Source organism: Trachemys scripta, chromosome 1 (genome assembly GCF_013100865.1).
Source record: "Trachemys scripta elegans isolate TJP31775 chromosome 1, CAS_Tse_1.0, whole genome shotgun sequence".
Lineage (NCBI taxonomy): Eukaryota > Metazoa > Chordata > Testudines > Emydidae > Trachemys > Trachemys scripta.
This window is the reverse complement of record NC_048298.1, coordinates 339311645-339338998: the sequence shown is the minus strand read 5'-3', so window position 1 is coordinate 339338998 and position 27354 is coordinate 339311645. Positions and strand designations below refer to the sequence as shown.

The 27354-nt window shown below is 45.2% G+C and overlaps 2 protein-coding genes and 1 pseudogene across 2 annotated transcripts; all 3 read right to left on the bottom strand.

The window, feature by feature from the left end:
- Nucleotides 1–356: 356 nt before the first annotated feature.
- On the bottom strand, nt 357–1307 carry LOC117883707 (olfactory receptor 51G2-like). Its single transcript, XM_034783380.1, has one exon. The coding sequence runs from the start codon at nt 1305–1307 to the stop codon at nt 357–359; it is 951 nt and encodes a 316-aa protein (XP_034639271.1).
- A 6325-nt stretch (nt 1308–7632) lies between these two features.
- On the bottom strand, nt 7633–9659 carry LOC117872257 (annotated as a pseudogene).
- An 11587-nt stretch (nt 9660–21246) lies between these two features.
- On the bottom strand, nt 21247–24843 carry LOC117883655 (olfactory receptor 51G2-like). The gene is made up of 2 exons (XM_034783248.1): nt 23909–24843; nt 21247–21289 (listed from the first exon to the last, which is right to left on the bottom strand). The coding sequence occupies exons 1-2, from the start codon at nt 24841–24843 to the stop codon at nt 21247–21249; spliced, it is 978 nt and encodes a 325-aa protein (XP_034639139.1).
- Between the last annotated feature and the right edge of the window lie 2511 nt (nt 24844–27354).

The following is a 27354-nucleotide window of genomic DNA, read 5'->3' as shown; positions in this document are numbered from 1 at the left end:
CCAGGTGTAATGGGAAACAACATCCACGTCCCTTCTCTTTATTGACTCTATTGAGAGGAATTCTAAAGTCGGAACAGCCACCAATGTGGCAATTTATGGGCTAACATCCCACCAGTCCCTTGGCTCCCAATGAACACAGTCACTTTGAATATGCTGCTGCCTGCCTTGGTCTCCTTCCCCTAGTGCGCTGTCCTCCCTCACCAGCCCCTCTCCAATTGCTCCAGGTCTTAGACACCATCTGGACCTCTCTCTACAGAGTGGAGATCAGTAGCTCATGTAGTCTTGGATGTAAGGCTCCAGGATGGAAAAGGTGGGCTCTGTTCTTCATCTCCCTTGACAGCAGCGCTGCAGCTGGTTCATGAACTGACTCTGCACTTGACGAATGCCCTGATTATCCCCGCACGCAGGTGTCTGCATTTCATGCTGTACACGACTGGATTAATCAGGGGTGGGACCAGCAGGGAGATGTAGCCCAGGACAGTTTGAAGCAAGGGAGATAACCCCTTTCCAAATCTGTGTATCACAGACAGGCCGATCATTGGTGTGTAGAAGAGCAGGACGGCACAGAGGTGGGAGACGCAGGTGTTCAGGGCCTTGAGGCACTCAGCATTGGACGCGATGCTCAGTGCTGTTTTGAGGATCATCACATAAGAGAGAAAGATGAGTAGCGAGTCCAATCCCACTGTTAAGAGTGTAATAAACAACCCGTAGATGCTGTTCACTGTGATATCTGAGCAAGCCATCTTCATAACCTCTTGATGCAGGCAGTAGGAATGGGAGAGGACATTGGCTTGACAGTATTGAAATCTTTTCAGTAGAAACGGGAGTGGGAATATTACAGCCACATTTCTTAGCACAAATACCAGTCCCATATTGTCTATTGTCTGCAGGGTTAAGATGGAAGAATATCTCAGTGGGTTACAGATCGCGACGAAACGGTCAAAGGCCATCAACAAGAGCATGGAGGATTCATTTAATTGAAGAGAGTGGATGAAGAACAGCTGGGCAAAACAGGCTTCGAAGTTGATCTCCCTAGAGTTAAACAAGTATATGCCCAGTATCGTCGGCATGGTGGATATCAATATACCAAGGTCTGTGATGGCCAACATGGAAAGGAAAATGTACATGGGCTCATGGAGCTTTGAATCAGTTTTTATAATGAACAGAATGACTGAATTTCCTACTATTGAAATAACATAAATTAAGCAGAAGGGGATGGAGATCCAGAAATGGACTTCTTCCTGGCCAGGTATCCCGGTGAGAAAGAACACTGCAGAGTTGAAGTTGGTGTCATTGACAGCTGACATAATATACTGGGCAGGTCCAAGGAATTTTTAACTTTCCTTCCTGAAAAGAAAAAAGGACAGGAGACTGGATGATATTTAACAAGACATCTTTCTGCTCTCAGTGCAAGTCTAGAGAGTCCCAGGAGCTCAAGGCAGATCAGCAAAAATATAATCTTGGATTTACAGCACCGAGAGAAAGATAGGCACGGCCAGACTGGATCAGACCTTTAGTCCATATAGCCCACTATCCAGTGACCAGTACCACATGCTGCAGGGGAAGGTGGAAGAAGCCACCATTCAATAGGCATCTAGATGATAAACTGTTCCCAGGGAAAATTACCCTCCCCACTGAGACCCAATAGTTAGACATATTTTGTGCTGTAAATCAGGAAGGTTTTGAGCCCTTCCAAGACTTTTTAAAAAAAATCAAAAGTACTGTAATCAATTTCCTCCACTCCTGAGAGTTCAAATTATGCCACTGCCTCTTTGCAATACATGGGATTTTGAGAGAGAATACCAGAGATACAAACTGGGAAGAACCTATTTTGGGTACAGCCACGTTACAGAAATTGTTTTGCCAGGGCTGGGATTCTGTTCAGAGATGGGGCAACTATTGCTGAGAAGCTCTTCAGATTGACAGACACAGACACCTCTGGGGAAGTCTGACGGTCTTCGGCCTGCCTGGGTCCCTGTCGGAGTTGAAGCCTTGGGGTCAGAGATATGTATAGACTGTTGGCTGAAATCTCTCTTATTCTCCCATGTTAGTCTCTTTTCCTGCTGTTCAGATTAAATAATATTTTGGTTCAAGAAGTCTGACTGATCACTCGTGTCACCACTGCTCACAGACTCCCAGAGAGAAGGACCACGGGCGCCAAACTCCCTCGGACCTGCTCTACCAAGAGTTAACACACAGTGTGCTGTAGCACAGGGTGGGAGGGTGGGAGAATGGAGTGATTCCACCCCATGAGCGGGCAGGGTACAAGACCTAATGTCTGAAACTCAGAGACCAGAGGTGGGGCAGAGATGCAGGTAGCCCTGTAACTCTGATGGGTCTGTACAGGGAAGAAATTCTGGAGCCCTCAGCCAGTCAGGAAACAGAAATATGAAAATACAGTAACTGTTTTTTTTTTCATAGATTATAGGTTATAGAACTGGAAGGGACCTCGAGAGGTCATCGAGTCCAGTCCCCTGCCCGCATGGCAGGACCAAATACTGTCTAGACCATCCCTGATAGACATTTATCTAACCTACACTTAAATATCTCCAGAGACGGAGATTCCACAACCTCCCTAGGCAATTTGTTCCAGTGTTTAACCACCCTGACAGTTAGGAACTTTTTCCTAATGTCCAACCTAGACCTCCCTTGCTGCAGTTTAAACCCATTGTTTCTGGTTCTATCCTTAGAGGCTAAGGTGAACAAGTTCTCTCCCTCCTCCTTATGACACCCTTTTAGATACCTGAAAACTGCTATCATGTCCCCTCTCAGTCTTCTCTTTTCCAAACTAAACAAACCCAGTTCTTTCAGCCTTCCTTCATAGGTCATGTTCTCAAGACCTTTAATCATTCTTGTTGCTCTTCTTTGGACCCTTTCCAATTTCTCCACATCTTTTTTAAAATGCGGCGCTCAGAACTGGACACAATACTCCAGCTGAGGCCTAACCAGAGCAGAGTAGAGCGGAAGAATGACTTCTCGTGTCTTGCTCACAACACACCTGTTAATGCATCCCAGAATCATGTTTGCTTTTTTTTGCAACAGCATCACACTGTTGACTCATATTTATCTTGTGGTCCACTATAACCCCTAGATCCTTTTCTGCCGTACTCCTTCCTAGACAGTCTTTTCCCATTCTGTATGGGTGAAATTGATTTTTCCTTCCTAAGTGGAGCACTTTGCATTTGTTTTTGTTAAACTTCATCCTGTTTACCTCAGCCCATTTCTCCAATTTGTCCAGATCATTTTGAATTATGACCCTGTCCTCCAAAGTAGTTGCAATCCCTCCCAGTTTGGTATCATCCGCAAACTTAATAAGCGTACTTTCTATGCCAATATCTAAATCGTTGATGAAGATATTGAACAGAGCCGGTCCCAAAACAGACCCCTGCGGTACCCCATTCGTTACGCCTTTCCAGCAGGATTGGGAACCATTAATAACAACTCTCTGAGTACGGTTATCCAGCCAGTTATGCACCCACCTTATAGTAGCCCCATCTAATTTGTATTCGCCTAGTTTATCGATAAGAATATCATGCGAGACCGTATCAAATGCCTTACTAAAGTCTAGGTATACCACATCCACCGCTTCACCCTTATCCACAAGGCTCGTTATCCTATCAAAGAAAGCTATCAGATTGGTTTGACATGATTTGTTCTTCACAAATCCATGCTGGCTGTTCCCTATCACCTTACCACCTTCCAAGTGTTTGCAGATGATTTCCTTAATTACTTGCTCCATTATCTTCCCTGGCACAGAAGTTAAACTAACTGGTCTGTAGTTACCTGGGTTGTTTTTATTTCCCTTTTTATAGATGGGCACTATATTTGCCCTTTTCCAGTCTCTCCCGTCTCCCATGACTTTCCAAAGATAATAGCTAGAGGCTCAGATACCTCCTCTATTAGCTCCTTGAGTATTCTCGGATGCATTTCATCAGGCCCGGGTGACTTGCAGGCATCTAACTTTTCTAAGTGATTTTTAACTTGTTCTTTTTTTATTTTATCCGCTAAACCTACCCCCTTCCCATTAGTATTCACTATGTTAGGCATTCCTTCAGACTTCTCGGTGAAGACCGAAACAAAGAAGTCATTAAGCATCTCTGCCATTTCCAAGTTTCCTGTTACTGTTTCTCCCTCTTCACTAAGCAGTGGGCCTACCCTGTCTTTGGTCTTCCTATGCCCTATTGTACCTGTTACTGCAGAGCAACAGAGCTCTGAATTCCTGCATTCACAATAGAACCAGAGAACAAAACCTTTGAAAATTTATTCGCTGATTAAATTTCCAGAAGCAAATGAACCTGAGGTGATTTGGGAACTACTCATTGTTATTCCGTGGGGTCTCCTATCACTCAGCCCCTGGCAGGATCGGCCCAGAGCACACGGCACCTCTAGAAATGGGACCCCTTGAGAAATCCTGACAAGGGGAATCGGGCTTTTAACACTCCAAGATCACTTTGAATCTCAGATTTCTGTGTAGCTTGAATAACTGACCCTGGGGAGATGTTGGGGAGGGGTTCCCAAGCTACCTAGTGCTGCCTGTCCTCCAGCCCTGTCACTGAGTCACCCCAACAACCCAGCTGAGTCCTGTGCTGCTGCACAGAACATCTGCAAATGGAAACAGCTTGCAGCCTTTCCCCTTCACTTTGCATTTTAAAAATAGTGAAACCTGCCAACGTACCCAATTCCTGCTAGATATGGAGCTGCTGACACCAGAGGTTTTCACCCTAAAGGACAAGGAATCATCGGCGATGTTGCACAGGCAGCAGGCAGTATCTGTTCAGACACGGAGCAGCCGTCTTTATGAAGCATGCCTGCACATTCCCTTGGGGGCCACTTGGCCATCAGGGAACTTCAGCTGCTTGGCTTCATGTGCACCAGCTTTAACCCCATCATAGCCAATGCAAATTTTAGGAGGCCAATTATCAGGGGATGTGTGGTGATCCTACCCAACTGGACTGCAGCACAAGCCCTGCTGCAGGCTCTATTCCTGGAATCCGGGCCTGTCATCAATGTTCATGTGGTTCTAATTAGTGACATGGCTACCTCGAGGGCGGCCGAGTGCTAACGGTCATAATGTCACAGCTTTGATCTTGCTGAAATGAAATAAAATAGAAGAAAATAGAATAATAATAATAGTAATAGTAATAATAATAATTTAGGACCAGATTTTTCTTGGCAGACTCTTTTCTGCAGTACAAACCCAGAGTACAGCCAGGGAAGGGAGATTCCAGAAGGCTCCATACAAGGAAATTTCTCTTAGATCATTCCAGGAGGGGGGTTCCCTTCCCTTCTCCCCAAGTAATGAAAAAGGGGCCCCAGGATCCAGCGATCGCCAAAGTTATGCATAGATCTCAGTGATCCACTGGTAGCTAGGCTCACACACCATCTCTGTGCCTCCACAACTGCTGTAGAATCATCTCCTGCTCCCTGCTAACACAGATTCATCAGAGATGTGCTACCAGGGCTTGTCACAGTAGACACTGCCTGCAGGATGTGGTGAAGGGATGTTTTACAAGGTGGACGGGGACATACAGAGATGAGAAGGATGGTTAGAGGATCTAATGTGCACAATACCTTAGCCATAGACTGGGCGGGAGGTTTCCACCTTTCCATATACACAGTGAAGCCATACACTCAGTCAGTGCAACCTTAATTTATGTTGCAAGAAAGAGGAATATGAAAAGCCTCCAATTTCTCTTGGGGATACAAAATGTCAGCTCTGTAAACAAAAGCTCTTGCTGATCTATCCCAGATTGGGATTGACTGCACCATCAGCAGGCTTGCAGATGATACTAAGCTGTGGGGAGAAGTAGATGCACTGAAGGGTAGGGATAGGGTCCAGAGTGACCTAGACAAACTGGAGGATTGGGCCAAAGAAACCTGATGAGGTTCAACCAGGACAAGTGCAGAGTCATGCACTTAGGACGGAAGAATCCCATGCACCGCTACAGACTGGGGACCCACTGGCTAAGCAACAATGGATGACCTGGGCCTTACAATGGACGAGAAGCTGGATATGAGTGAACACTGTGCACTTGTTGCCAAGAAGGTTAACAGCATATTGGGCTTCATTAGCAGGAGAATTGCCATCAGATCAAGGTAAGTGATTATACCCATCTATTCATCAGTGGTAAGGCCACATCTGAATTTTTGCATCCAGTTTTGGGCCCCCCACTAGAGAAAGGATGTGGACAAATTGGAGAGAGTCTAGTGCAGGTTAAAGAAAATGATTAGGGGTCTGTGGCACATTACATAAGAGGAGAGGCTGTGGGAATTGGGCTTATTTAGTTTACAGAAGAGAAGAGTGAAGGGGGGAGATTTGATAGCAGCATTCAACTACATGAAGGGGGGGTTCCAAAGAGGATGGAGCTTGGCTGTTCTCTGTGGTGGCAGATGACAGAACAAGGAGCAATGGTCTCAAGTTGCAGTGGGGGAGGTCTAGGTTGGATATTAGGAAACACTGTTTCACTAGGAGTGTGGTGAAGCACTGGAATGGGTTACCTAGGGAGGTGGTGGAATCTCCTTCCTTAACGGTTTTTAAGGCCCAGCTTGACAAAGCCCTTACTGGGATAATTTAATTGGGGTTGGTCTTGTTTTGAGCAGGGGATTGGACTAGATGACCTCCTGAGGTCTCCTCCAACTTTTATCTACTATGATTCTATGATTCATTGAGGGGAAAGTGACCTCTGCTAACGAGTTTGCATTGTACAGATACCTGTGCAGTGCAAGACAGTATAATTCTGGATTTATAATCCAGGAAGGGTACAAGGCTGGGGAGCTGGTAAATTAGCTGTTGCCTCCTATTTGTGCGTGAGTGGCTTAGGTAAAGCACTCAGGTAGATTAGTTGGGTGGATGGCACCACCGGCTGTCGTGTTCGGTGATAACATGGCCTGGGGACACTGGCTGTGTCACCCCCAAGCCATGTGAGAGAAGCCAGTCCAGCAGGGCTCTGTTGGGCCAGGCCCTGCTCTCCAGATCTTTCACGTTCTGAAAGAATATCCTGGTGCCTCCTCTTGCTGCCGAGCTGCAGAATGGACCCAGAACTCCATTGTCAAAGAGTGCTGTGATAATGACAAGTCATATCACCAAAGGGGAAGGGTGGGTGTCTGTTTCCCTTGAATAGCCCCTGTCCAGAGCTGGTGCAGACCCATGGATTATACAGCACACAGAATGCTCAGAAAGGACCAGGACTGTGACAGCAGAACATCTCTGCACTTGTTTTCATGGCCCGTGAATGTTTAACCACAGATGGGACAGTGACAGGCCAGGGCAATGGGAAACAACATCCACCTCCTTTCTCTTTACTGACTGTATCGACAGGAATTCTGAGGTTGATGCAGGCAACAATACGGTTCTCTATGAGCCAACATCCAACCAGTCACCTGAGTCTCAATGAACAAATTCACTTTATAAATGCTGCTGCCTGCCTTGGTCTTCTTCCCCCCGTGCACTGTTCTCCCTCACCAGCCCCTCTCCTATCGCTCCAGGCCTTAGACCCCTTTTGAACATGTCTCTACATGGTGGAGATCAGTAGCACATGTTGTCTTGGATTTAAGGGTCCAGGATGAAATAGACTGCCGGTATTTTTCGTCTCCCATGTCATCAATGCTGGAGCAGGATGATGAACTGACCCTTCACTTGACGAACACCCTGATTATCCTCACACAAAGGTGTTTACTTTTCACGCTGTATGCAAGGGGATTCATCAGGGGAGGGACGAGCAGGGAAATGTAGCCCAGGAGAATCTGAAGCAAGGGAGAAAAGCCATCCCCAAATCTGTGTAACAGAGACAGGCCAATTATTGGTGTGTAGAAGAGGAGGATGGCGCAAAGGTGGGACACACAGGTGTTCAGGGCCCTGAGGCACTCCTCCTGGGATGTGATACTCAGCACTGTTTTGAGGATCATCACATAAGAGAGGAAGATGAGCAGCGAGTCCAACCCCACTATCCAGAGAGTAACAGACAAGCCATAGATGCTGTTTACTCTGATATCCGAACAAGCCACCTTCATGACGTCCTGGTTTATGAAGTAGCAATGGAAGAGGACATTGGATCGACAATATCGGAACCATTGAAGGAGAATAGGGAGTGGGAGCATTACAGCCACCCCTCTTAGCACACACACCAGTCCCATCTTGCCTATTCTTGGCAGGGTTAAGATGGAAGCATATCTCAGCGGGTCACAGATCGTGATAAAGCGGTCAAAGGCCATCAACAAGAGCACAAGTATCAGAGGGGTAGCCGTGTTAGTCTCAATCTGTAAAAAGCAACAGAGGGTCCTGTGGCACCTTTAAGACTAACAGAAGTATTGGGAGCATAAGCTTTTGTGCATAAGAACCTCACTTCTTCAGATGCAAGTAATGGAAATCTCCAGAGGCGGAAATCAGTATGGAGATAACGAGGTTAGTTCAATCAGGTAGGGTGAGGTGCTCTGCTAGCAGTTGAGGTGTGAACACCAAGGGAGGAGAAACTGCTTATGTAGTTGGAAAGCCATTCACAGTCTTTGTTTAATCCTGATCTGATGGTGTCAAATTTGCAAATGAACTGGAGCTCAGCAGTTTCTTTTTGGAGTCTGGTCCTGAAGTTTTTTTGCTGTAAGATGGCTACCTTTACATCTGCTATTAAGCATCTTTTCTTATCTGCTTAAGCATATTCTCACCAGCAACCACGCACCGCACCATAACAACTCTAACTCAGGAGCCGACCCATGCAACAAACCTCGATGCCAACTCTGCCCACATTTCTACACCAGCAACACCATCACAGGACCTAACCAGATCAGCTACAACATCACCGGCTCATTCACCTGCACGTCCACCAATGTTATATATGCCATCATATGCCAGCAATGCCCCTCTGCTATGGACATTGGCCAAACTGGACAGTCACTACACAAGAGGATAAATGGACACAAGTCAGATATCAGGAATGGCAATATACAAAAACCTGTAGGAGAACACTTCAACCTCCCTGGCCACACAATAGCAGATGTAAAGGTAGCCATCTTACAACAAAAAAACTTCAGGACCAGACTCCAAAGAGAAACTGCTGAACTCCAGTTCATTTGCAAATTTGACACCATCAGATCAGGTTTAAACAAAGATTGTGAATGGCTTTCCAACTACAGAAGCAGTTTCTCCTCCCTTAGTGTTCACACCTCAACTGCTAGCAGAGCACCTCACCCTCCCTGATTGAACTAACCTCGTTATTTCCATACTGATTTATACCTGCCTCTGGAGATTTCCATTACTTGCATCTGAAGAAGTGAGGTTCTTACCCACGAAAGCTTATCCTCCCAATACTTCAACAAGAGCACAGAGGATTCAATGAATTCAAATGAGTAGATGAAGAACAGTTGGGCAAAAAAGGCATCAAGGCTGATCTCTCTAGAATTAAACAAGAATATATCCAGTGTCGTCGGCATGGTGGATATCGATAAGCCAAGGTCTGTGAAGGCCAACATGGAAAGGAAAATGTACATGGGCTCATGGAGGCTTGGATCTGTTTTTATAATGAACAGAATGACTGAATTTACTACAATGATATAACATACGTTAAGCAAAAGGAGATGGAGATCCAGAGATGGACCTTTTCCTTCCCAGGTATCCCGGTGAGAAGGAACACTGCAGAGTTGAATTTGGTGTCATTGACAGCTGACATAATGGACTGGGCAGGTAACTTTCTGAACTTTCTTTCCTAAAAGGAAAAAGGACAGGAGACTGGATGATATTTAATGAGACACCTTTCTGCTCTCAGTGCAAATCTAAAGACTCCCAGGAGCTCAAGGAAGATCAGCAAAAACATAGTCTTGGATTTACAGAACAAATAGGAAGATAGGCACTGCCAGAGTGGATCAGACCCATAGTCTATCTAGCCTAGTATCCAGTGACTGGTTCCAGATGCTTCAGAGGAAGTGGAAAACACCCTGCAATAGTGGGCTTTGAAATAACCTGCACCCACTAAATAGATAAATGTTGTGGTGCAAAACAGGAAGATTTAGAATTCATGAAAGAGTTTTTGTAACAATCCTCACTATTCTCATTGGATTTACTGGCTATCTATATAAACATCTAGCCCCACTTTGAATGCTGCTAAACTCTTGTTCCCATTGATATCTTGTGGCTGGGAGTTCCACAGTCTATTTCAGCGCTGTGTGATTTTACAATTGTGACTTTCCCACAGACACTCTGTCTGCCCCTCCACTTCTGAGTGTGGTCCATTTTATTATGAGATGTGCGTAAACACATGGCAAGTGCATGGGAAAAACTTTAATTGTATTTATCTGTCCTGCACTGAAGCTATTTATAAACGTGTTCCATTGTCTCATTGTATATACTTTTTAAATGTCTCTACTCCTGAGAGTCCAAATTAAGCCACTGTCTCTTTGCAGTACATGAGATACATTCTTACGCACAAGTTCTGAATTCAATAACATTGCCTTGAATGTCATCACCCCAGATTTATATGTATAAATTCAATCAGAACAGGGTCCTGTTAACTGTCCCTTAACAAATGCTTCCAGTGATATGCTCTGACTCCCAAAATCCATCCAAGGGGAGCTGAAGTGCTTTGTCTGGCCTATGTTGACTGAATCCGGAGAGTTCAATCATCCTACAGCCTTCTCTTCATCCTCACAGGATCTGCATCCTCTCCCCATGCAATGGTCTGTAGATATTTGGCAAGTTACAAGCTAACACAGACAGTTACTTCAATTGGGCAGATATGGGGATAACGACACATATGGATGAATTGTGAAAACACTAGGTTTGCACTGGCCCAGAAGAGAAACCAACAGAACTCCACTGGCCACCACCTACAGTCCTCAGCTTAAACCTCTCCAACACATCGTCAGTGATCTACAACCCATCCTGGACAATGATCCCTCACTTTCACAGACCTTGGAGGCAGGCCAGTCCTCGCCCACAGACAACCTGCCAACCTTAAGCATATTCTCACCAGCAACCACGCACCGCACCATAACAACTCTAACTCAGGAACCAACCCATGCAACAAACCTCGATGCCAACTCTGCCCACATATCTACACCAGCAACACCATCACAGGACCTAACCAGATCAGCTACAACATCACCGGCTCATTCACCTGCACGTCCACCAATGTTATATATGCCATCATATGCCAGCAATGCCCCTCTGCTATGGACATTGGCCAAACTGGACAGTCACTACGCAAGAGGATAAATGGACACAAGTCAGATATCAGGAACGGCAATATACAAAAACCTGTAGGAGAACACTTCAACCTCCCTGGCCACACAATAGCAGATGTAAAGGTAGCCATCTTACAGCAAAAAAACTTCAGGACCAGACTCCAAAGAGAAACTGCTGAGCTCCAGTTCATTTGCAAATTTGACACCATCAGATCAGAATTAAACAAAGATTGTGAATGGCTATCCAACTACAGAAGCAGTTTCTCCTCCCTTGGTGTTCACACCTCAACTGCTAGCAGAGCACCTGACCCTCCCTGATTGAACTAACCTCGTTATCTCCATACTGATTTATACCTGCCTCTGGAGATTTCCATTACTTGCATCTGAAGAAGTGAGGTTCTTACCCACGAAAGCTTATGCTCCCAATACTTCTTTTAATCTCAAAGGTGCCACAGGACCCTCTGTTGCTTTTTAGGTTTGCACTATTATCTGTAAGTAAGTAACTTGAGTGTGCAAGTTACTTCAGCCCTGCTCATGTAAGCGGTAGTGGGTGCAAATTATATACAACCACTATTACACTCCCCTTTCCTGCGCTCTACTCTCCTGAAACACAGACCAGTGGTTTTGTTCTCTCAGGACTTTTTGGAAAGTCTTGCACATTTATTGCAGAGGGATTGTGTTCTTGATCCTGAATGTAAGTGTTAGAAACAGCTTCTGGTCAGTTACCAGGTGGCGGAATCATACAAGTCTCCACCGAACAAAGGGTTAATAGCACAAAGCCATTGCAAACAGTATGTGGAGTACTTCTATAATACTTTCTAAAGCAAAAGCCACTAAGGCCAGGTCTACACTCACCCCCCAAATCGAACTAAGGTACGCAACTTCAGCTACGTGAATAACGTAGCTGAAGTTCGAAGTACCTTAGTTCGATCTTACCTCGGTCCACACGCGGCAGGCAGGCTCCCCCGTCGACTCCGCGGTACTCCTCTCGTCTAGCTGGAGTACCGCAGTTGACGGCGAGCACTTCTGGGTTCGACTTATCGCGTCCAGACAAGACGCGATAAGTCGAACCCGGAAGTTCGATCGCTCGCCGCTGAACTACCGGGTAAGTCTAGACCTACCCTAAGCAGTAGAGTTACCACTGCTCCTTCCTGTAGAGATTACAGCAACTCTCCTGCTGGCTTTTGATATACAGGCATGTCACGGAAGTTTGGTTTCTGATTTTTGTATTACAATGTAAAGTTTTGTCATAACATTTACATATCTGTATTTTAGTAAACAAATGTCCAGCATTTATTTCCCATCTGATCTGCTTTTAGAGATGATTTCTCAGGTTTGAATGGGACTTAAAATGTAGCATCTATCATCTGGATTTCTTCAGAACCTGAAAAGATCACAGCGTCTCAGCCCTCATTCAGTCTCGTCTCTTGTCGGCAAGGTATTGTAGCCCCTCTGTCCCTGGGTTAATAGATGACTGGATCTCCTCAGGTTCTGTTCTGCCAGTCTGCAGCCTGTATCCGGAGAGGTAACAGGCATTGGGATCAGTATATAATGTATTCATTCCCTGAGCTGTCAGTCTCTGGTACGTAGTTCCCTCGGCACCTGTTATTCAGGCACAAAGAGGTTTGCAGGAAGTGGATTTCAAAGTCAAATGCATGAATATTCATGGAAATGGAACTTTATTTCACACAGGAAAGTAGTCTATTGCTCTCTCTCTCTCTCTCTCACTGTCTCTGTCCTGTATTCCTAAAATACGTAGCTCCCTAAAACGGTATTGGGACAGATATGGAGCTGAGATGCCACAAGAAATATGTAGGTTAAACCGAGTTCTTGGGATGTTTGCTTGTAACTATCTTGGGTTAACTACTGGGATGCTTCTGTTATGGCTCTATTGGGTGAAACCAGTATGGCTCTTCTTCATTTAATATCATGCTGCTGGAAAACAAACAGGAAGGGAAGCGACAGCTGAAGAACAAACATCTCCCAGTCAGAACTTCAGGGGGGAAGGGAGACAACGCCAGAGCTACAATCTAGGAAGAGCCTATTTCCAGGCTCTAGCCACATTACCCAGCTTGTTTGCCAGTTCTGGGAGTCTGTAGAGAGGTGGGGCAGCTGTTGCTGAACAACTTGTCAGACTGACAGGTACAGACACCGCTGGGGAAGTCGGAAGGCCCTCGGCCTGTCTGGGTCCCCGTTAGAGTGATAGGGTTTGGAGTCAAATGTGTTCAGACTGATTTTTGAAAACCCTCTTATTCTCCCATTTTACTCTTTATTCCTACAGTTGACATTAAACAGAACTTTGGTTCAAGAAGGCTGACTGGTCACTTGTCTCACCACTACTCACTGCCTCCCAAAGGGAAGAACCACAGGGTGCCGAACCCACTCGGACCTGCAGGGTAAGCACAGTCAAGCCAGAATGTGCAGTACCCCTGGGGCCTGTCTGAGGGTGGGAGCATCATGGGATGCCATCCCATGAGAGGGCAGGGTATGAAGCCTTTACATGTGGCACTTGGAAATCAGAGAGGGAGAAGTGATGCTGGTAGCCTGGGAAGTCTAAGGGATATCTTCAAGACGGATACTCTAGAGCCCTCATCCAGTCAGGAAATAGAAATATGCCCCATCGGACCTTTTACCGCACAGCAAATCAGCTCTGAATTCCTGCATTCTCAATTAACCTGGAGAATAAAACCTTTGAAAATGCATTTGATGATTAAATTTCGAGGAGCAAATAAACCTGAGGCGATTTGGGAACTAGTCACTTATATTCTGTGGGGTCTCCTCTCGCTCAGCCCCTGGCAGGATCGGGCCCAGGGCACACGGCACCTCTGGAAATGGGACCCCTTGAGAAATCCTGACTCAGGGCTTTGGGGTTTAACATTCCGAGCTCATTTTGAATCCCAGATTTCTGTGTAGCTTGAACAACCCACCGAGGACCATGGGCAGATGTAGGGGAGGGGTTCCAAGGTAGCACTCCCTACCTAGTGCTGCCTGCCCTCAAACCCCTGTTACTAAGACACTCCGACAGCCCAGCTGAGTCCTCTGCTACTGCACAGAACATCCACAAATGGAAACAGCTTGCAGCCTTTCCCCTTCACTTCACATTTTAAAGATTCTGAAACCTTCCAACGTACCCAATTCCTGCTAGAAGGGGAGCCGCTGACACCAGAGGTCTTCACCCTAAAGGACAAGGAGTAATGGAGGATGTTGCAAAGGCAGCAGGAAATATCTGTTCAGATAGGGAGGCAGCTGTCTTTATGAAGCATGCCTGCACATTCCCTTGGGGGCCACTTGGCCAACAGGGAAACTCGGTTGCTTGAGTTCGTGTGCACCAGCCCTAACCCTCGTTATGGCCAATGGCAAACTGCAGGAGGCCAAATCACAGGGGATGTGAGGTGATGCTACCCAACGGGACTGCAGCGCCAGCCCTTCTAGGGAATCTATTTCTGGAATACAGGCTTTTCATCACTGTTTGTATAGTTCTGAGTTGTCACATGGATACCTTGGGGGTGGCTGAGTGGTAACAATGATGTTATCACAACTGTGATCTCGCTGAAATGAAATAAAATAAATTATAATGAAATAATAAAATAATAAGAATAAGAATCTAGGACCAGTTTGGCCCCAGCAGCCCCCTTTCCTACATTGCAAACCAGGGTGCAGGCCAGGGAAGGGAGATTCCACAAGGCTCCCTACATGGAAATATCCCTCAGATCATTCCTATAGGAAAGGTCCCTTCCCTGCTCCCTGAGGAATGAAAAGGGACCCAGGATCCAGGGATTCCCACAGTTATGCACAGATCTCAGTGATCCACTGCTAGCTAGGCCTACCCACAATCTCTGTGCCTCCCCAACTGCTCTAGGAACCTCTTGTCAGAGTTCCCACCCCACTCTGAACTCTGGGATACAGATGTGGAGATCTGCACAAAAGCCCCCCTAAGTTTCTTTCTACCAGCTTAGGTTAAAAACTTCCCCAAGGAACAACTCCTTTCCTTGTCCTTGGATGGTACTGCTGCCACCATCCAGTGATTTAGACAAAGATTCAAGAAAAGGACCTCTTGGAGTTCCTATTTCTCCAAAATATCCACCCAAGCCCCTTCACCCTCTTTCCTGGGGAGGCTTGAGAATAATATACCAGTCAATTGCCTTTAATAAAAGTACAGACCAAACACTTTTTTTTTTAGGACACTAAAATCAATCAAGAAGAACTTTATTATAAAGGTAAAAGAAGTGCCTCTGTAAAATCAGGATGGAAGGTAACTCTACAGGGTAAATAAAAAGATTTAAAACACAGAGGATTTCCCTCTAGGCTTAGCTTCAAAGTTATAAAAACCAGGAATAAAAATCCATCTTTGTATGGGGAAATTCACAAGCTAAAACATTTCCTTGCCTTTACTTTCAATTTCTGTAATTTTAGATGTATCATTTCAAGGTATCTTTTCAAGAGATGATTTAGCTGGTTGGTCTCTCTCTGTTCAAGAGTGTTAGGTCCAAGGAAAATGGAGTATAGAACACTGTTTGGCCAGCTTAGCCAAAGTTAGGCTAACTGTAGTTGCTGGGCCATTCCCTGTCTCTCTGTGAAACATGAGGACATGCTTGCTTGGGCTACAAAGAATGAGATAAAGGGTGGGGGACCGTATTCTTGTACCAAATGTACTAGGAACGGTTTGTTTGGACATATGGAGACTTGCAGTCCCCACTCCCTGTTTCTGTTCTTAACTCCCTCCTTTCTCCTAGTTTCTAGTGCATGACGAAAAGCTGATAAGAAGCTGCTAAGACATCATGAACTGTTTGTACTGTCAAAGAACATAGATATGCATGAATATTAGAAGCTTTTAACTAGTAAAGGGGGGGATTGGGTTGCTTTAACTATGACGTGACGGAACTGTCTATATAATCTCACTAGTTATTGTAATCGTGGCTGGTTCTCTCTGGAGACGGGCCGCTCTCTATTGTTGTGTGCACTCTTCAATAAAGAGCTTGTATTGGACCTTGCTGGTGTTGCCTGTCTCTCACTCTGCGGTCAGACAACGAACCTTGCCGTCTGGGTTAAAAGGTCCCCGACAAGAGGGAACAAACAAAGTGACCACAAATAAAACCTCCCCCCTCCCCCAATTTGAAAGTATCCTCTTTTCCCATTGGTCCTTCTGGTCAGGTGCCAACTAAGTTATTTGAGAGGTTTCAGAGTAGCAGCCGTGTTAGTCTGTATCTGCAAAAAGAAGAACAGGAGTACTTGTGGCACCTTAGAGACTAACAAATTTATTAGAGCATAAGCTTTCGTGGACTACAGCCCACTTCTTAACCCCTTACAGGTAAAATGATTCTGTACCTCTGTCTGTACCTCTGGCCACAAGGGATTTTACGTTACTGTACACATAGAGGTTGTTACTCTTCGTTTTATATTTATGACACCTCTCCAGGTCTGTTGTAGCAAAGATTCATTAGAGATGTTTTACCAGGGCCTGTAACAGTAGCCACTGCCCACAGGATCCGCTTAAAGGGGCGTTGTACAGGGTGGAGGGGGCTGTACAGAGATGGGAAGGCTGGTTAGTGTAATTCATGGGCACAATAGCCCAGCCACGGACTGGTCGGGAGGTTTAGACCGTTCCATACCCAGAGTGCAGCCATAGACTCAGTCAGTGAAACATTTGTTTATAATACAAGGGAAAGAGAGATTTGAAATGTCCAATTTCTCTTGGGGATCCAAAATGTCAGCTCTGTAAACAAAGGCCGTTGCATATCTATCCCACATTGAGGGGAAAGTGACCTATATTAACGAACTTGTGCAGTGCAAGATGGTATAAGTCTGCGTTTATTCTCCAGAAAGAGTGTAAGGATGAGGAACTGTGAAATTGGATGCTGTATTCTATTTGTCCTTGAGTGGCTTAGGTAAAGCACTCAGGTATCTCAGTTGGGATTGAAGTGCTACATGCTGTCATGTGGGGTGATAACAGGGCCTGGAGAGTTTGACTGTGTTACCAGCTGAGCAATGTGAGAGACGCCAGCCCAGCAGAAATGTTACGGGCCTCAGCAGTTTCACAAGCTGCTAGCTTGGGGATTGGGCAACAAAATAGCAGATGAAATTCAGTGTAGATAAATGCAAAGTAATGCACTTTGGAAAACATCATCCCAATTATACCTGTGAGATGATATTTCCAAAGTAGCTGTTACCACTCAAGAACGAGATCCTGGAGTCATTGTGGATAGTTCTCTGAAAACATTCACTCAATGTGCAGCAGCAGTCAATAAAAAAGCTAATAGAATGTTGGGACCCATGGGTAACAAATAGAATTGGCGAGGACAGGCTATGTCTCCCATGGGCTGCCGGTTGTGGGGTTTGTCCAGGGAAGCTTTTGCTTATTATTATGCACCCTGCATTTTCCAGTGTGGCTGAGGAGGCAGTATGTCGTGCTCATCTTCCTGGGTTCATCAGTAATCTCCCTGGAGTCCATGTAGATTACTGATGAATTCAGGAAGCTTAGTAACACAGACCACTGTGACAGATTGTCACCCCAGGAGTGAAGTCTGGGAGCCATGGGAACCGATGTGCCCTTAACCCTCCAGCTGGGCAGGCCAATCTTACACTGCTTTCTTGGTAAAACAGCCAGCCTGTGCAATCTCTGTTATTACCCAACATGACAGCAGGTGGGTGCCACACATCCAACTGAGCTGTCTGAGTGCTTTACCTAAGCCACTCAAAGACAGGCAGGAGATAACAGCCAATTTCCAAGCTCCCCTGCCTCGCACCTTTGCTGGAGTATAACCCAAAATTATACCGTCTTTCACTGCAGAGGTGTCTGTACAGTGTAAGCACATTAATTAAAGTCATTTTCTCCACTGATGTGGGAAAGATACGCAACAGCATTTGTACACAGAGCTGAGATTTTTGCCAGACACGTTACTTAGCCATGCTGGTAAATATAATGCATAAAACAAATTTATTAACTACAAAAAACATGGATTTTAAGTGATTAGAAGTGATAGCCTTGGACCATTATTTCCAGCAGGTCAGCCTTTCTTACTCAGGTGTTTTGAGGAGATCTCTTGTATAGGGAGTGAGTCCAAGAAATGAGCATGAACAGGTGGGAGTTGTTAGTCTCTAAGGTGCCAGAAGTACTCCTGTTCTTTTTGCGGATACAGACTAACACGGCTGCTACTCTGAAACCTGTAAATATCTTGGGAGTTGTCTTACCAACTCTGAGAGGCCAATTAAGTAAGAGAAATTTTTTTTGAAGTGATAATCAAGCTAGCCCAGTACAGACAGGTTGATAAGAAGTGTGAGAATACTTACAAGGGGAGATAGATTCAATGTTTGTAATGGCTCAGCCATTCCCAGTCCTTATTCAATCCTGAGTTGATTGTATCTAGTTTGCATATCAATTCCAGCTCAGCAGTCTCTTGTTGGAACCTGTTTTTGAAGTTTTTCTGTTGTAATATAGCCACCTGCAGATCTGTCATAGAATGACCAGACAGGTTAAAGTGTTCTCCCACTGGTTTTTGAGTATTATGATTTCTGATGTCAGATTTGTGTCCATTAATTCTTTTGCGTAGAGACTGTCCGGTTTGGCCAATGTACATGGCAGAGGGGCATTGCTGGCACATGATGGCATATATCACATTGGTAGATGTGCAGGTGAACGAGCCCCTGATGGTATGGCTGATGTGATTAGGTCCTATGATGATGTCACTTGAATAGATATGTGGACAGAGTTGGCATCGAGGTTACAAGGATAGGTTCCTGGGTTAGTGGTTTTGTTCAGTGATGTGTGGTTGCTGGTGAGTATTTGCTTTAGGTTGGGGGGGTTGTCTGTAAGCGAGGACAGGTCTGTCTCCCAAGATCTGTGAGAGTAAAGGATCATCTTTCAGGATAGGTTGTAGATCTCTGATGATGCGCTGGAGAGGTTTTAGTTGGGGGCTGAAGGTGACAACTAGTGGTGTTCTGTTATTTTCTTTGTTGGGCCTGTCTTGTAGGAGGTGACTTCTGGGTACTCATCTGGCTCTGTCAATCTGTTTTTTCACTTCAGCAGGTGGGTATTGTAGTTATTTACGTGCCAGATGCGCTAAAGATTCTTACATCCCTTCATGCTTCAATGACCATTCCAGGGGACATGCGTCCATGCTGATGATGTGTTCTGCTCAATAATAATCCAAAGCATTGTGGATGAACGCATGTTCATTTCCATTATCTGAGTCAGATGCCACCAGCAGAAGGTTGATTTTCTTTTTCGGTGGTTCGGGTTCTGTAGGTTCCACATCGGAGTGTTGCTCTTTTAAGACTTCTGACAGCATGCTCCTCACCTCATCCCTCTCAGATTTTGGAAGGAATTTCAGATTCTTAAACCTTGGGCTGCGTGCTGTAGCTATCTTTAGAAATCTCGTATTGGTGCCTTCTTTGCATTTTTTGAAATCGGCAGTGAACGCGTTCTTAAAATGAACAAGATGTGCTGGGTCATCATCCAAGACTGCTAGAACATGAAATATATGGCAGAATGTGTGTAAAACAGAGCAGGAGACATACAATTTTCCCCCAAGGAGTTCAGTCACAAATTTAATTAACACATTATTTTTTTCAGTAGTGTCATCAGCATAGAAGCATGTCCTCCGCAATGGTGGCTTCATAATGAAGGAGCATACAAATGTTTAGCACATCTGGTATATAAATACCTTGCAATGCCGGCTACAAAAGTGCACTTTCTGGTGACATTGTAATTAAGAAGCAGGCAGCATTATCTCCTGAATAAATAAGGAACTTGAACAAGAACTGGGACTGAGTGAACTTATAGGCTCTGAAGTTTTATGTTGTTTTGGTTTTGAATGCAGTTATTTAACAAATAAAATCTACATTTGTAAGTTGCACTTTCACGACAAAGAGATTGTACTACAGTACTTGTATGAGGTGACTTGAAAAATATTATTTTTTTTTTATTATTTTTACAGTGCAAATATTGGCAATCGCAAATAATACACACTTCGATTTCAATTAGAACACAGAATACAATATATGTGAAAAAGTAGAAAAACATCCAAAATATTTACTAAATTTCATTTGCTGTTCTATTGTTTAACAGTACAATTAAAACTGCAATTAATCATGATTAATTTTTTATATCCAATTATTTTTGAGTTAATCGTGTGTGTTGACTATGATTAATCAACAGCCCTAGTTTTCTAGCTTTTCTGCAATTCACTTAAAAAAAAACGTTTTAAAGAAAACTGAAAGCTGAGATTCTCCACGCAGTCTCTTGGTTCCACATCTTGGGGCATTAAGAGAGACAGGAAACAATGTGAGTCTCCCAATAAAATCCCAGGAGCTGGTGCTGCTGGTCATTTCTCAAGCGGTGCACCCACAAGCAAAGGTACTGAGGGTTAGTTAGTGAATATTTCTGGTCACACAGTCCATCAGTGGCAGAGACGCTGTGCCCCTCTGCAGTGGGCTACAAAGCCTCCTGTTGTAAGAAAAGGGGTTATACCACAGACAGGCAGATATAGCAGTGACTATCTTGGAGAATCACTGGTTCCAGCAGCACAGCTCAGAGGGTCTCTTCCTCTTGTTCAGACATGAGACATGCACATGCTGGATAAGCAAGGCCAAGCACATTCTTAATAGAAAGGGGTGTGACCCAAGCCCAGCTCCAATTGCCCGCTCCTAGCTCTCTATTGGGCTCAAACAACCCTGCCTGCCCACAGATCTGGAAGGGACCTCCTGGTTTCTAGAGCCCAGGGCCCTGCTATCAAAAGTGACCCTGGCATATCACCCACTGCATAAATCTTTCTATCTTCATGTTCAAATGAGCTGGGTTGTTTGCCCCCCACTGCTGCTGTTGGGAGGCTGTTCCAGAACATTCCTCCTCTAATGGTCAGAAACCTCCTTCTCCTTCCGAGACTCACTTTGCTCTAGGCCAGTTTGTTCTTGTGCCAACATTGTCCTTTACTTCTTCTCCCTCCTTGGTGTTTCCACCCCCACCCCTACGATGTCTTTATAGTGCAATCTGATCCCTGCTCAGCCTGGATTTTGTTAGACTAAACCAGCCAAGCTCTTTCAGTCTCCATATAAGACAGCCTCTCCATTTCCCTCACCATCCTAGGAGCCCTTCTCCACACTGTTCCAGTCTGTATTCATCTTTCTGGAATAGGAGTGACCAGAATTTTACATACTTTGCCACAGGAGGTCTCAACAGTGCCTTGTATAAGGATATTAATACCTTCCAGTCTCACTTTACACATTCTAGGATCTCATTTGCCTTGTTCACAGCCACATCACATCGGTGGCTCACAGTCATCCTGGGAATGACTAATAGATCCAGGTCTTTCTCCTTCTCTGTTATTTCCAACTTACCCTTGGCATTATAAACAGGGGCTAGTGAGTAGATGTAGGGAAGATTGAGAGCTGACTTGATGACAGTGTACAAGCACTTTCACAGGGACAAAATACCAGCTACTAACAGGCTCTTTAATCTTGCAGGCAGATGTATAACTTGAATGAATGGCAGGAAACTGAAACAAGACAAAAAAAATTTGGAAATGAGGCACACATTTTTAATAGCAAGGGTGCTTAACCAGTGAACAAACTCCCAAGGGAGGTGACGGATTCTCCTAATACCTCCAAACCAAGACCGGATGCCTTCCTGAAAGATACCCTTGAGATGAACAAAAGTTATGTGTTAGTCAAACTCAAGTCATTGGGCTCAATATGGGGGTAACTGGGTGAAATTATATACCTGTGCTATACAGGATGTCCAACTAGATCAATGGTTCTCAAACATATTTGATTACTCACCCCCCCCCCTTTGTGTCAGTAAGACTTTATGCCCCTGCCACACAAATACATATACTGATATATGTGGGGCAGGGCTTCAAAAAAATCACTTTGGCTTTTTTGTTTTTCACTTGATTTTTGTTGTTGTTGATGAATGAGCCAACGGTCCATTGGAATAAGAGCAAAAGCAAAACTGTGGTCCCTGCTTACAATAAAATGTCTTTGCACAGGGCCGGCTCCAGGCACCTGCCGACCAAGCTGGTGCTTGGGGCGGCACATGGAGGGGGGCAGCAGTCCGGCCGCCCGGGGAGAGCTGGGCCCCAGCCGGGCTCGCCGCCCTCCCCATGGCGCTCTGGCCGGTCGGGGAGAGCGGGGCCCCGGCCGGGTTCGCCGCCCTCCCGCCGGCGCTCCGGCCGCCAGGGAGAGCAGAGCCGCGACTGGCTCGTTGCCCTTCTCCCGGCACTCCAGCCATTCGGGGAGAGCGGGGCCCCGGCCGGGCTCGTCGCCCTCCCCCCGGCGCTCCGGCTGGTCGGGGAGAGCAGGGCCCCAGCCGGGCTCGCCGCCCTCCCCTGCCGCGCTCCCTGCCGGGGGGCCGAGGGCAGCGGGAGGCTTTTTTGCCTTGGGCGGCAAAAAAGCCAGAGCCGGCCCTGCTTTGCAAATGGATTCTTGTGTAGATGTCAATGACTTTGTATAATTCTATTCAAGCTTAACAGAAATCCATCAAAGTGCATAGTGCTACCTAGAGTGAAATGAACAGCGCTGTCTGAGAACCTGATCTGTCTGGAGAAATCAGCTTTGCTAGTTATTCATAGCTGTGGGTAAAATTTGTACTGAAAGGTTTTTTTCCTAAAGTTTCTCTCACAAACACACACCCAAATACAATCTGCACCACCAGGGTGGCCCGCCTCCCAGTTTGGACTTCTGGACTACATGATCTAATGGCTCCTCCGGGCCTTAAATTCTGTGACTCTATGAGTCATTGTCTTTAATGGATCATCATCTTGGATGCAACTTGAACAATTGCTACTCTGAATGCTCATATGCACTCAATGAGGATATATATAGCTCTTGCAAATGAAATGTAAAAAAATAATTAGGAAGGCCAAAAAAGAATGTGAAGAACAGCTAGCCAAAGACTCAAAAAGTAATAGCAAATATTTTAAGTACATCAGAAGCAGGAAGCCTGCATTGGTGCAGTCTTGCCACAATCCCTGCTCATTTTCCCCAGAGGCCCCACCCTCTGTCCCAACTCTTGCCACTAGGCCCTTCCCCCTACTCCTCCACTTATCCTGAGCCTCTGCCCCCCAGCCAGGCCACCAGCCGGGCCATGGTAAGAGGTACCACAGGAATCCAGGCTGCTGTGGGGAGCCCCAGACTCTCCACCATCCCTGGTATGCCCAGACTAGGAAGGCATTCAGTCTGTGAAAGAAACTTATTGAAACATCTCTGAGGGTGAGATTGTATCTGTATTCAGTTTTATTACTATATTAGGCATAGGCTTGAGGGGTTTATTTTATTTTACTTGGTAATTCACTTTGTTCTGTCTGCTACTACTTGGAACCACTTAAATCCTACTTTCTGTATTTAATAAAATCACTTTTTACTTATTAATTTACACAGAGTATGTATTAATGCTTGGGGATGGGGATAGCTGTGCATATCTCTCTATCATTGTTATACAGGGTGAACAATTTATGAGTTTACCCTGTATACGCTTTATACAAGGTAAAACGGATTTATTTGGGGTTTGGACCCCATTGGGAGTTGGGCATCTGAGTGTTAAAGACAGGAACACCTCTTAAGCTGCTTTAAGCTAAGTCTGCAGCTTTGAGGCACGTGGTCCAGACCCTGGGTCTGTGTTGGAGCAGACTGGCGTGTCTGGCTCAACAAGACAGGGTGCTGGAGTCCCAAGCCGGCAGGGAAAGCAAGGGCAGAAGAAGTCTTGGCACATCAATTCCCAGCCCCAAGGGGGTTTCTGTGATCCAACCTATCACAGAACACCCTGATTATCCTCGCACGAAGGTGTTTGCTTTTCACGCTGTACACAATTGGGTTCATCAGGGGTGGGACAAGCATGTAGATATAGCCCAGGAGAATCTTAAGCAAGGGAGAAGAGTCCTCCCCCAATCTGTGTATCACAGACAGGCCGGTCATTGGCGTGTAGAAGAGCAGGACGGCGCAGAGGTGGGAGACGCAGGTGTTCAGGGCCCTGAGGCACTCCGCATGGGACGTGATGCTCAGCACTGTTTTGAGGATCATCACATAAGAGAGGAAGATGAGCAGCGAGTCCAGTCCCACCGTCAAGAGTGAAAGAGACAAGCCATAGATGCTGTTTACTTTGATATCAGAACAAGCCAGCTTCATGACGTCCTGGTTTATGCAGTAGCAATGGGAGAGGACATTGGATCGACAGAATCGGAAACGTTGAAGGAGAAAAGGGAGTGGGAGTATCGCAGCCACTCCTCTTAGCGCAAATATCAGTCCCATTTTGCTTATTCTTGGCAGGGTTAAGATGGAAGCATATCTCAGCGGGTCACAGATTGCGACGAAGCGGTCAAAGGCCATCAACAAGAGCACAGAGGATTCAATGCATTTAAGCAAGTGGATGAAGAAGAGCTGGGCAAGACAGGCATCAAGGCTGATCTCTCTAGAGTTAAGCAAGAATATACCCAGGGTCGTCGGCATGGTGGATATCGATAAGGCAAGGTCTGTGATGGACAACATGGAAAGGAAAATGTACATGGGCTCATGGAGGCTTGGATTTGTTTTTATAATGAACAGAATGACTGAATTTCCTACTATGGATATAACATACATTAAGCAGAAGGGAATAGAGATCCAGAGATGGATGTCTTCCTGCCCAGGTATCCCAGTGAGAAGGAACACTGCAGAGTTGAAGTTGGTGTCATTGACAGCTGACATAATGTACTGGGCAGGTCCGAGGAATTCTGAACTTTCCTTCCTAAAAGGAAAAAGGACAGGAGACTAGATGATAATTAATGACACTTCTTTCTGCTCTGAGTGCAAGTCTAGAGACTCCCAGGAGCTCAAGGAATATCAGCAAAAACATAGTCTTGGATTTACACAACAAATAGGAAAATAGGTATTGCCAGAGTGGCTCAGACCCATAGTCCATCTAGCCTAGTATTCAGTGGCCAGTTCCAGATGCTTCAGAGGAAGTGGAAGATGCCCTGCAATAGGGAGCTTTGAAATAACCTGCACCCACTAATTAGACAAATGTTGTGGTGCAAAACAGGAAGATGTAGAATTCATGAAAAAGTTTTTGTAACAATCCTCACCATTCTCATTGGATTTTCTGGCTATCTATATAAACATCCAGTCCCAATTTGAATGCTGCTAAACTCTTGGCCCCATTGATATCTTGTGGCTGGGAGTTCCGCAGTCTGCTTGAGCACTGTGTGATTTTACAATTGTGACTTTCCCACAGACGCTGTTTCTGCCCCTCCCCTTCTGAGTGTGGCCCATTGTGTCATGAGATGTGTGTAAACACATGGCAAGTGTATGGGGAAAATTCTAATTGTATTTATCTGTCCTGCACTGAAACTATTTATAAACATGTTTCATTGCCTCATTGTATATCTTTTTTTATTTTCTCCACTCCTGAGAGTCCAAATTAAGTCACTGCCTCTTTGCAGTACATGAGATACATTTTTAGGCACAAGTTCTGAATTCAATAACATTGACTTGAACGGCATCACTCCAGATTTACATGTATAAATTCAATCAGAACAGGGCTTTGTTAACTGTCCCTTACCAAATGCTCCCGGTGATACGCTCTGACTCCGAAAAATCCATCCAAGGGGAGCTTAAGTGCTTTGCCTGGCCTATGTAGACTGAATCCAGAGAATTCAGTCATCCTACAGCCTTCTCTTCATCCTCACAGGACCTGCATCCTCTCCCCATGCAATGATCTGTATATATTTGGCAAGTTACAAGCTAACACAGATAGTTACTTCAGTTGCAAGGATGTGGGGTTTGCATCACATATGGGTGAATAGTGAAAACATTAATATCCAGTTGAGTGTGCAAGTTACTTCAGCCATGCTTGTGTAAGCGGTGATGGGCGTAAATTACATACAACTACTAGTTCACTCCCCTTTCCTGCACCTTAGCTCCACTCTTCTGAAATACAGAGCAGCGGTTCTGTTCTCTCATGTCTTTTTGGAAAGTCTTGCACAGGTATTGCAGAGGGATTGTGTTTCTGACCCTGAATGTAAGTGTTAGAAACAGCTACTGGTCAGTTACCACATGACGAAATCATACAACTGTTCACTGAACAAATGGTTTATAGCACAAACCCATTGCAAACAGTATGTGGAGCACTTCTGAAATACTTTCTAAAGCAAAAGCCATTAAGCAATAATGTTACCACTGCTCCTTCCTGTAGAGATTCCAACAACTCTGCTGCTGGCTTTTGATATACATGCATGTCACGAAAGTTTGGTTTCTAATATGTGTATTACAATGAAAAATTTTGGCATAACATCTACACATCTGTACTTTCATACACATATGTCAACCCATTCTTTCCCCTCTGATCTTCTCTCAGAGTTGATTTCTCAGGTTAGAGTGGGACTTAAAATGTAACGTCTCTCTTCTGGATTTCTTCACAACCTGAAAAGTTTGCAGCATCTCAGCCCCCATTCAGTCGCTTGTCAGTAAACTAAAGCCTAGAAGCTGCTCTATCCTGGCTTAATAGCTGACTGGTTCTCCGCAGGTTATTTTCTTTCAGTCTGTAGGCTGTATCAGGAGTAGTAACAGGCATTGGGATCAGTATATATATCTCACTCTCTAGTACATAGTAACTCCAGCACCTGTTATTCAGGCATGAGGAGGGTTTTCTGGAAGTGGATTTCATAGATTCATAGATTCTAGGACTGGAAGGGATCTCGAGAGGTCATCGAGTCCAGTCCCCTGCCCTCATGGCAGGACCAAATATTGTCTAGACCGTCCCAGATAGACATTTACCTAACCTACTCTTAAATATCTCCAGAGATGGAGATTCCACAAGCTCCCTAGGCAATTTATTCCAGTGTTTAACCACCCTGACAGTTAGGAACTTTTTCCTAATGTTCAACCTAAACCTCCCTTGCTGCAGTTTAAGCCCATTGCTTCTTGTTCTATCCTTAGAGGCTAAGGTGAATAAGTTTTCTCCCTCCTCCTTATAACACCCTTTTAGATACCTGAAACCTGCTATCATGTCCCCTCTCAGTCTTCTCTTTTCCAAACTAAACAAACCCAATTCTTTCAGCCTTCCTTCATAGGTCATGTTCTCAAGACCTTTAATCATTCTTGTTGCTCTTCTCTGGATCCTCTCCAATTTCTCCACATCTTTCTTGAAATGCGGTGCCCAGAACTGGACACAATACTCCAGCTGAGGCCTAACCAGCGCAGAGTAGAGCAGAAGAATGA

Bases quoted from the DNA above. Each gene is read 5' to 3' on its own strand.
- LOC117883655 (XM_034783248.1), bottom strand. From the start codon at position 24,843: ATGTCAGCTGTCAATGACACCAACTTCAACTCTGCAGTGTTCCTTCTC. The intron at 21,290-23,908 runs GTTGGATCACAG...CTCCTATTCCAG, and splicing joins ATCAGGGTGTTCTGTGATAG to AAAGATGAATACAGACTGGA.
- LOC117883707 (XM_034783380.1), bottom strand. From the start codon at position 1,307: ATGTCAGCTGTCAATGACACCAACTTCAACTCTGCAGTGTTCTTTCTC.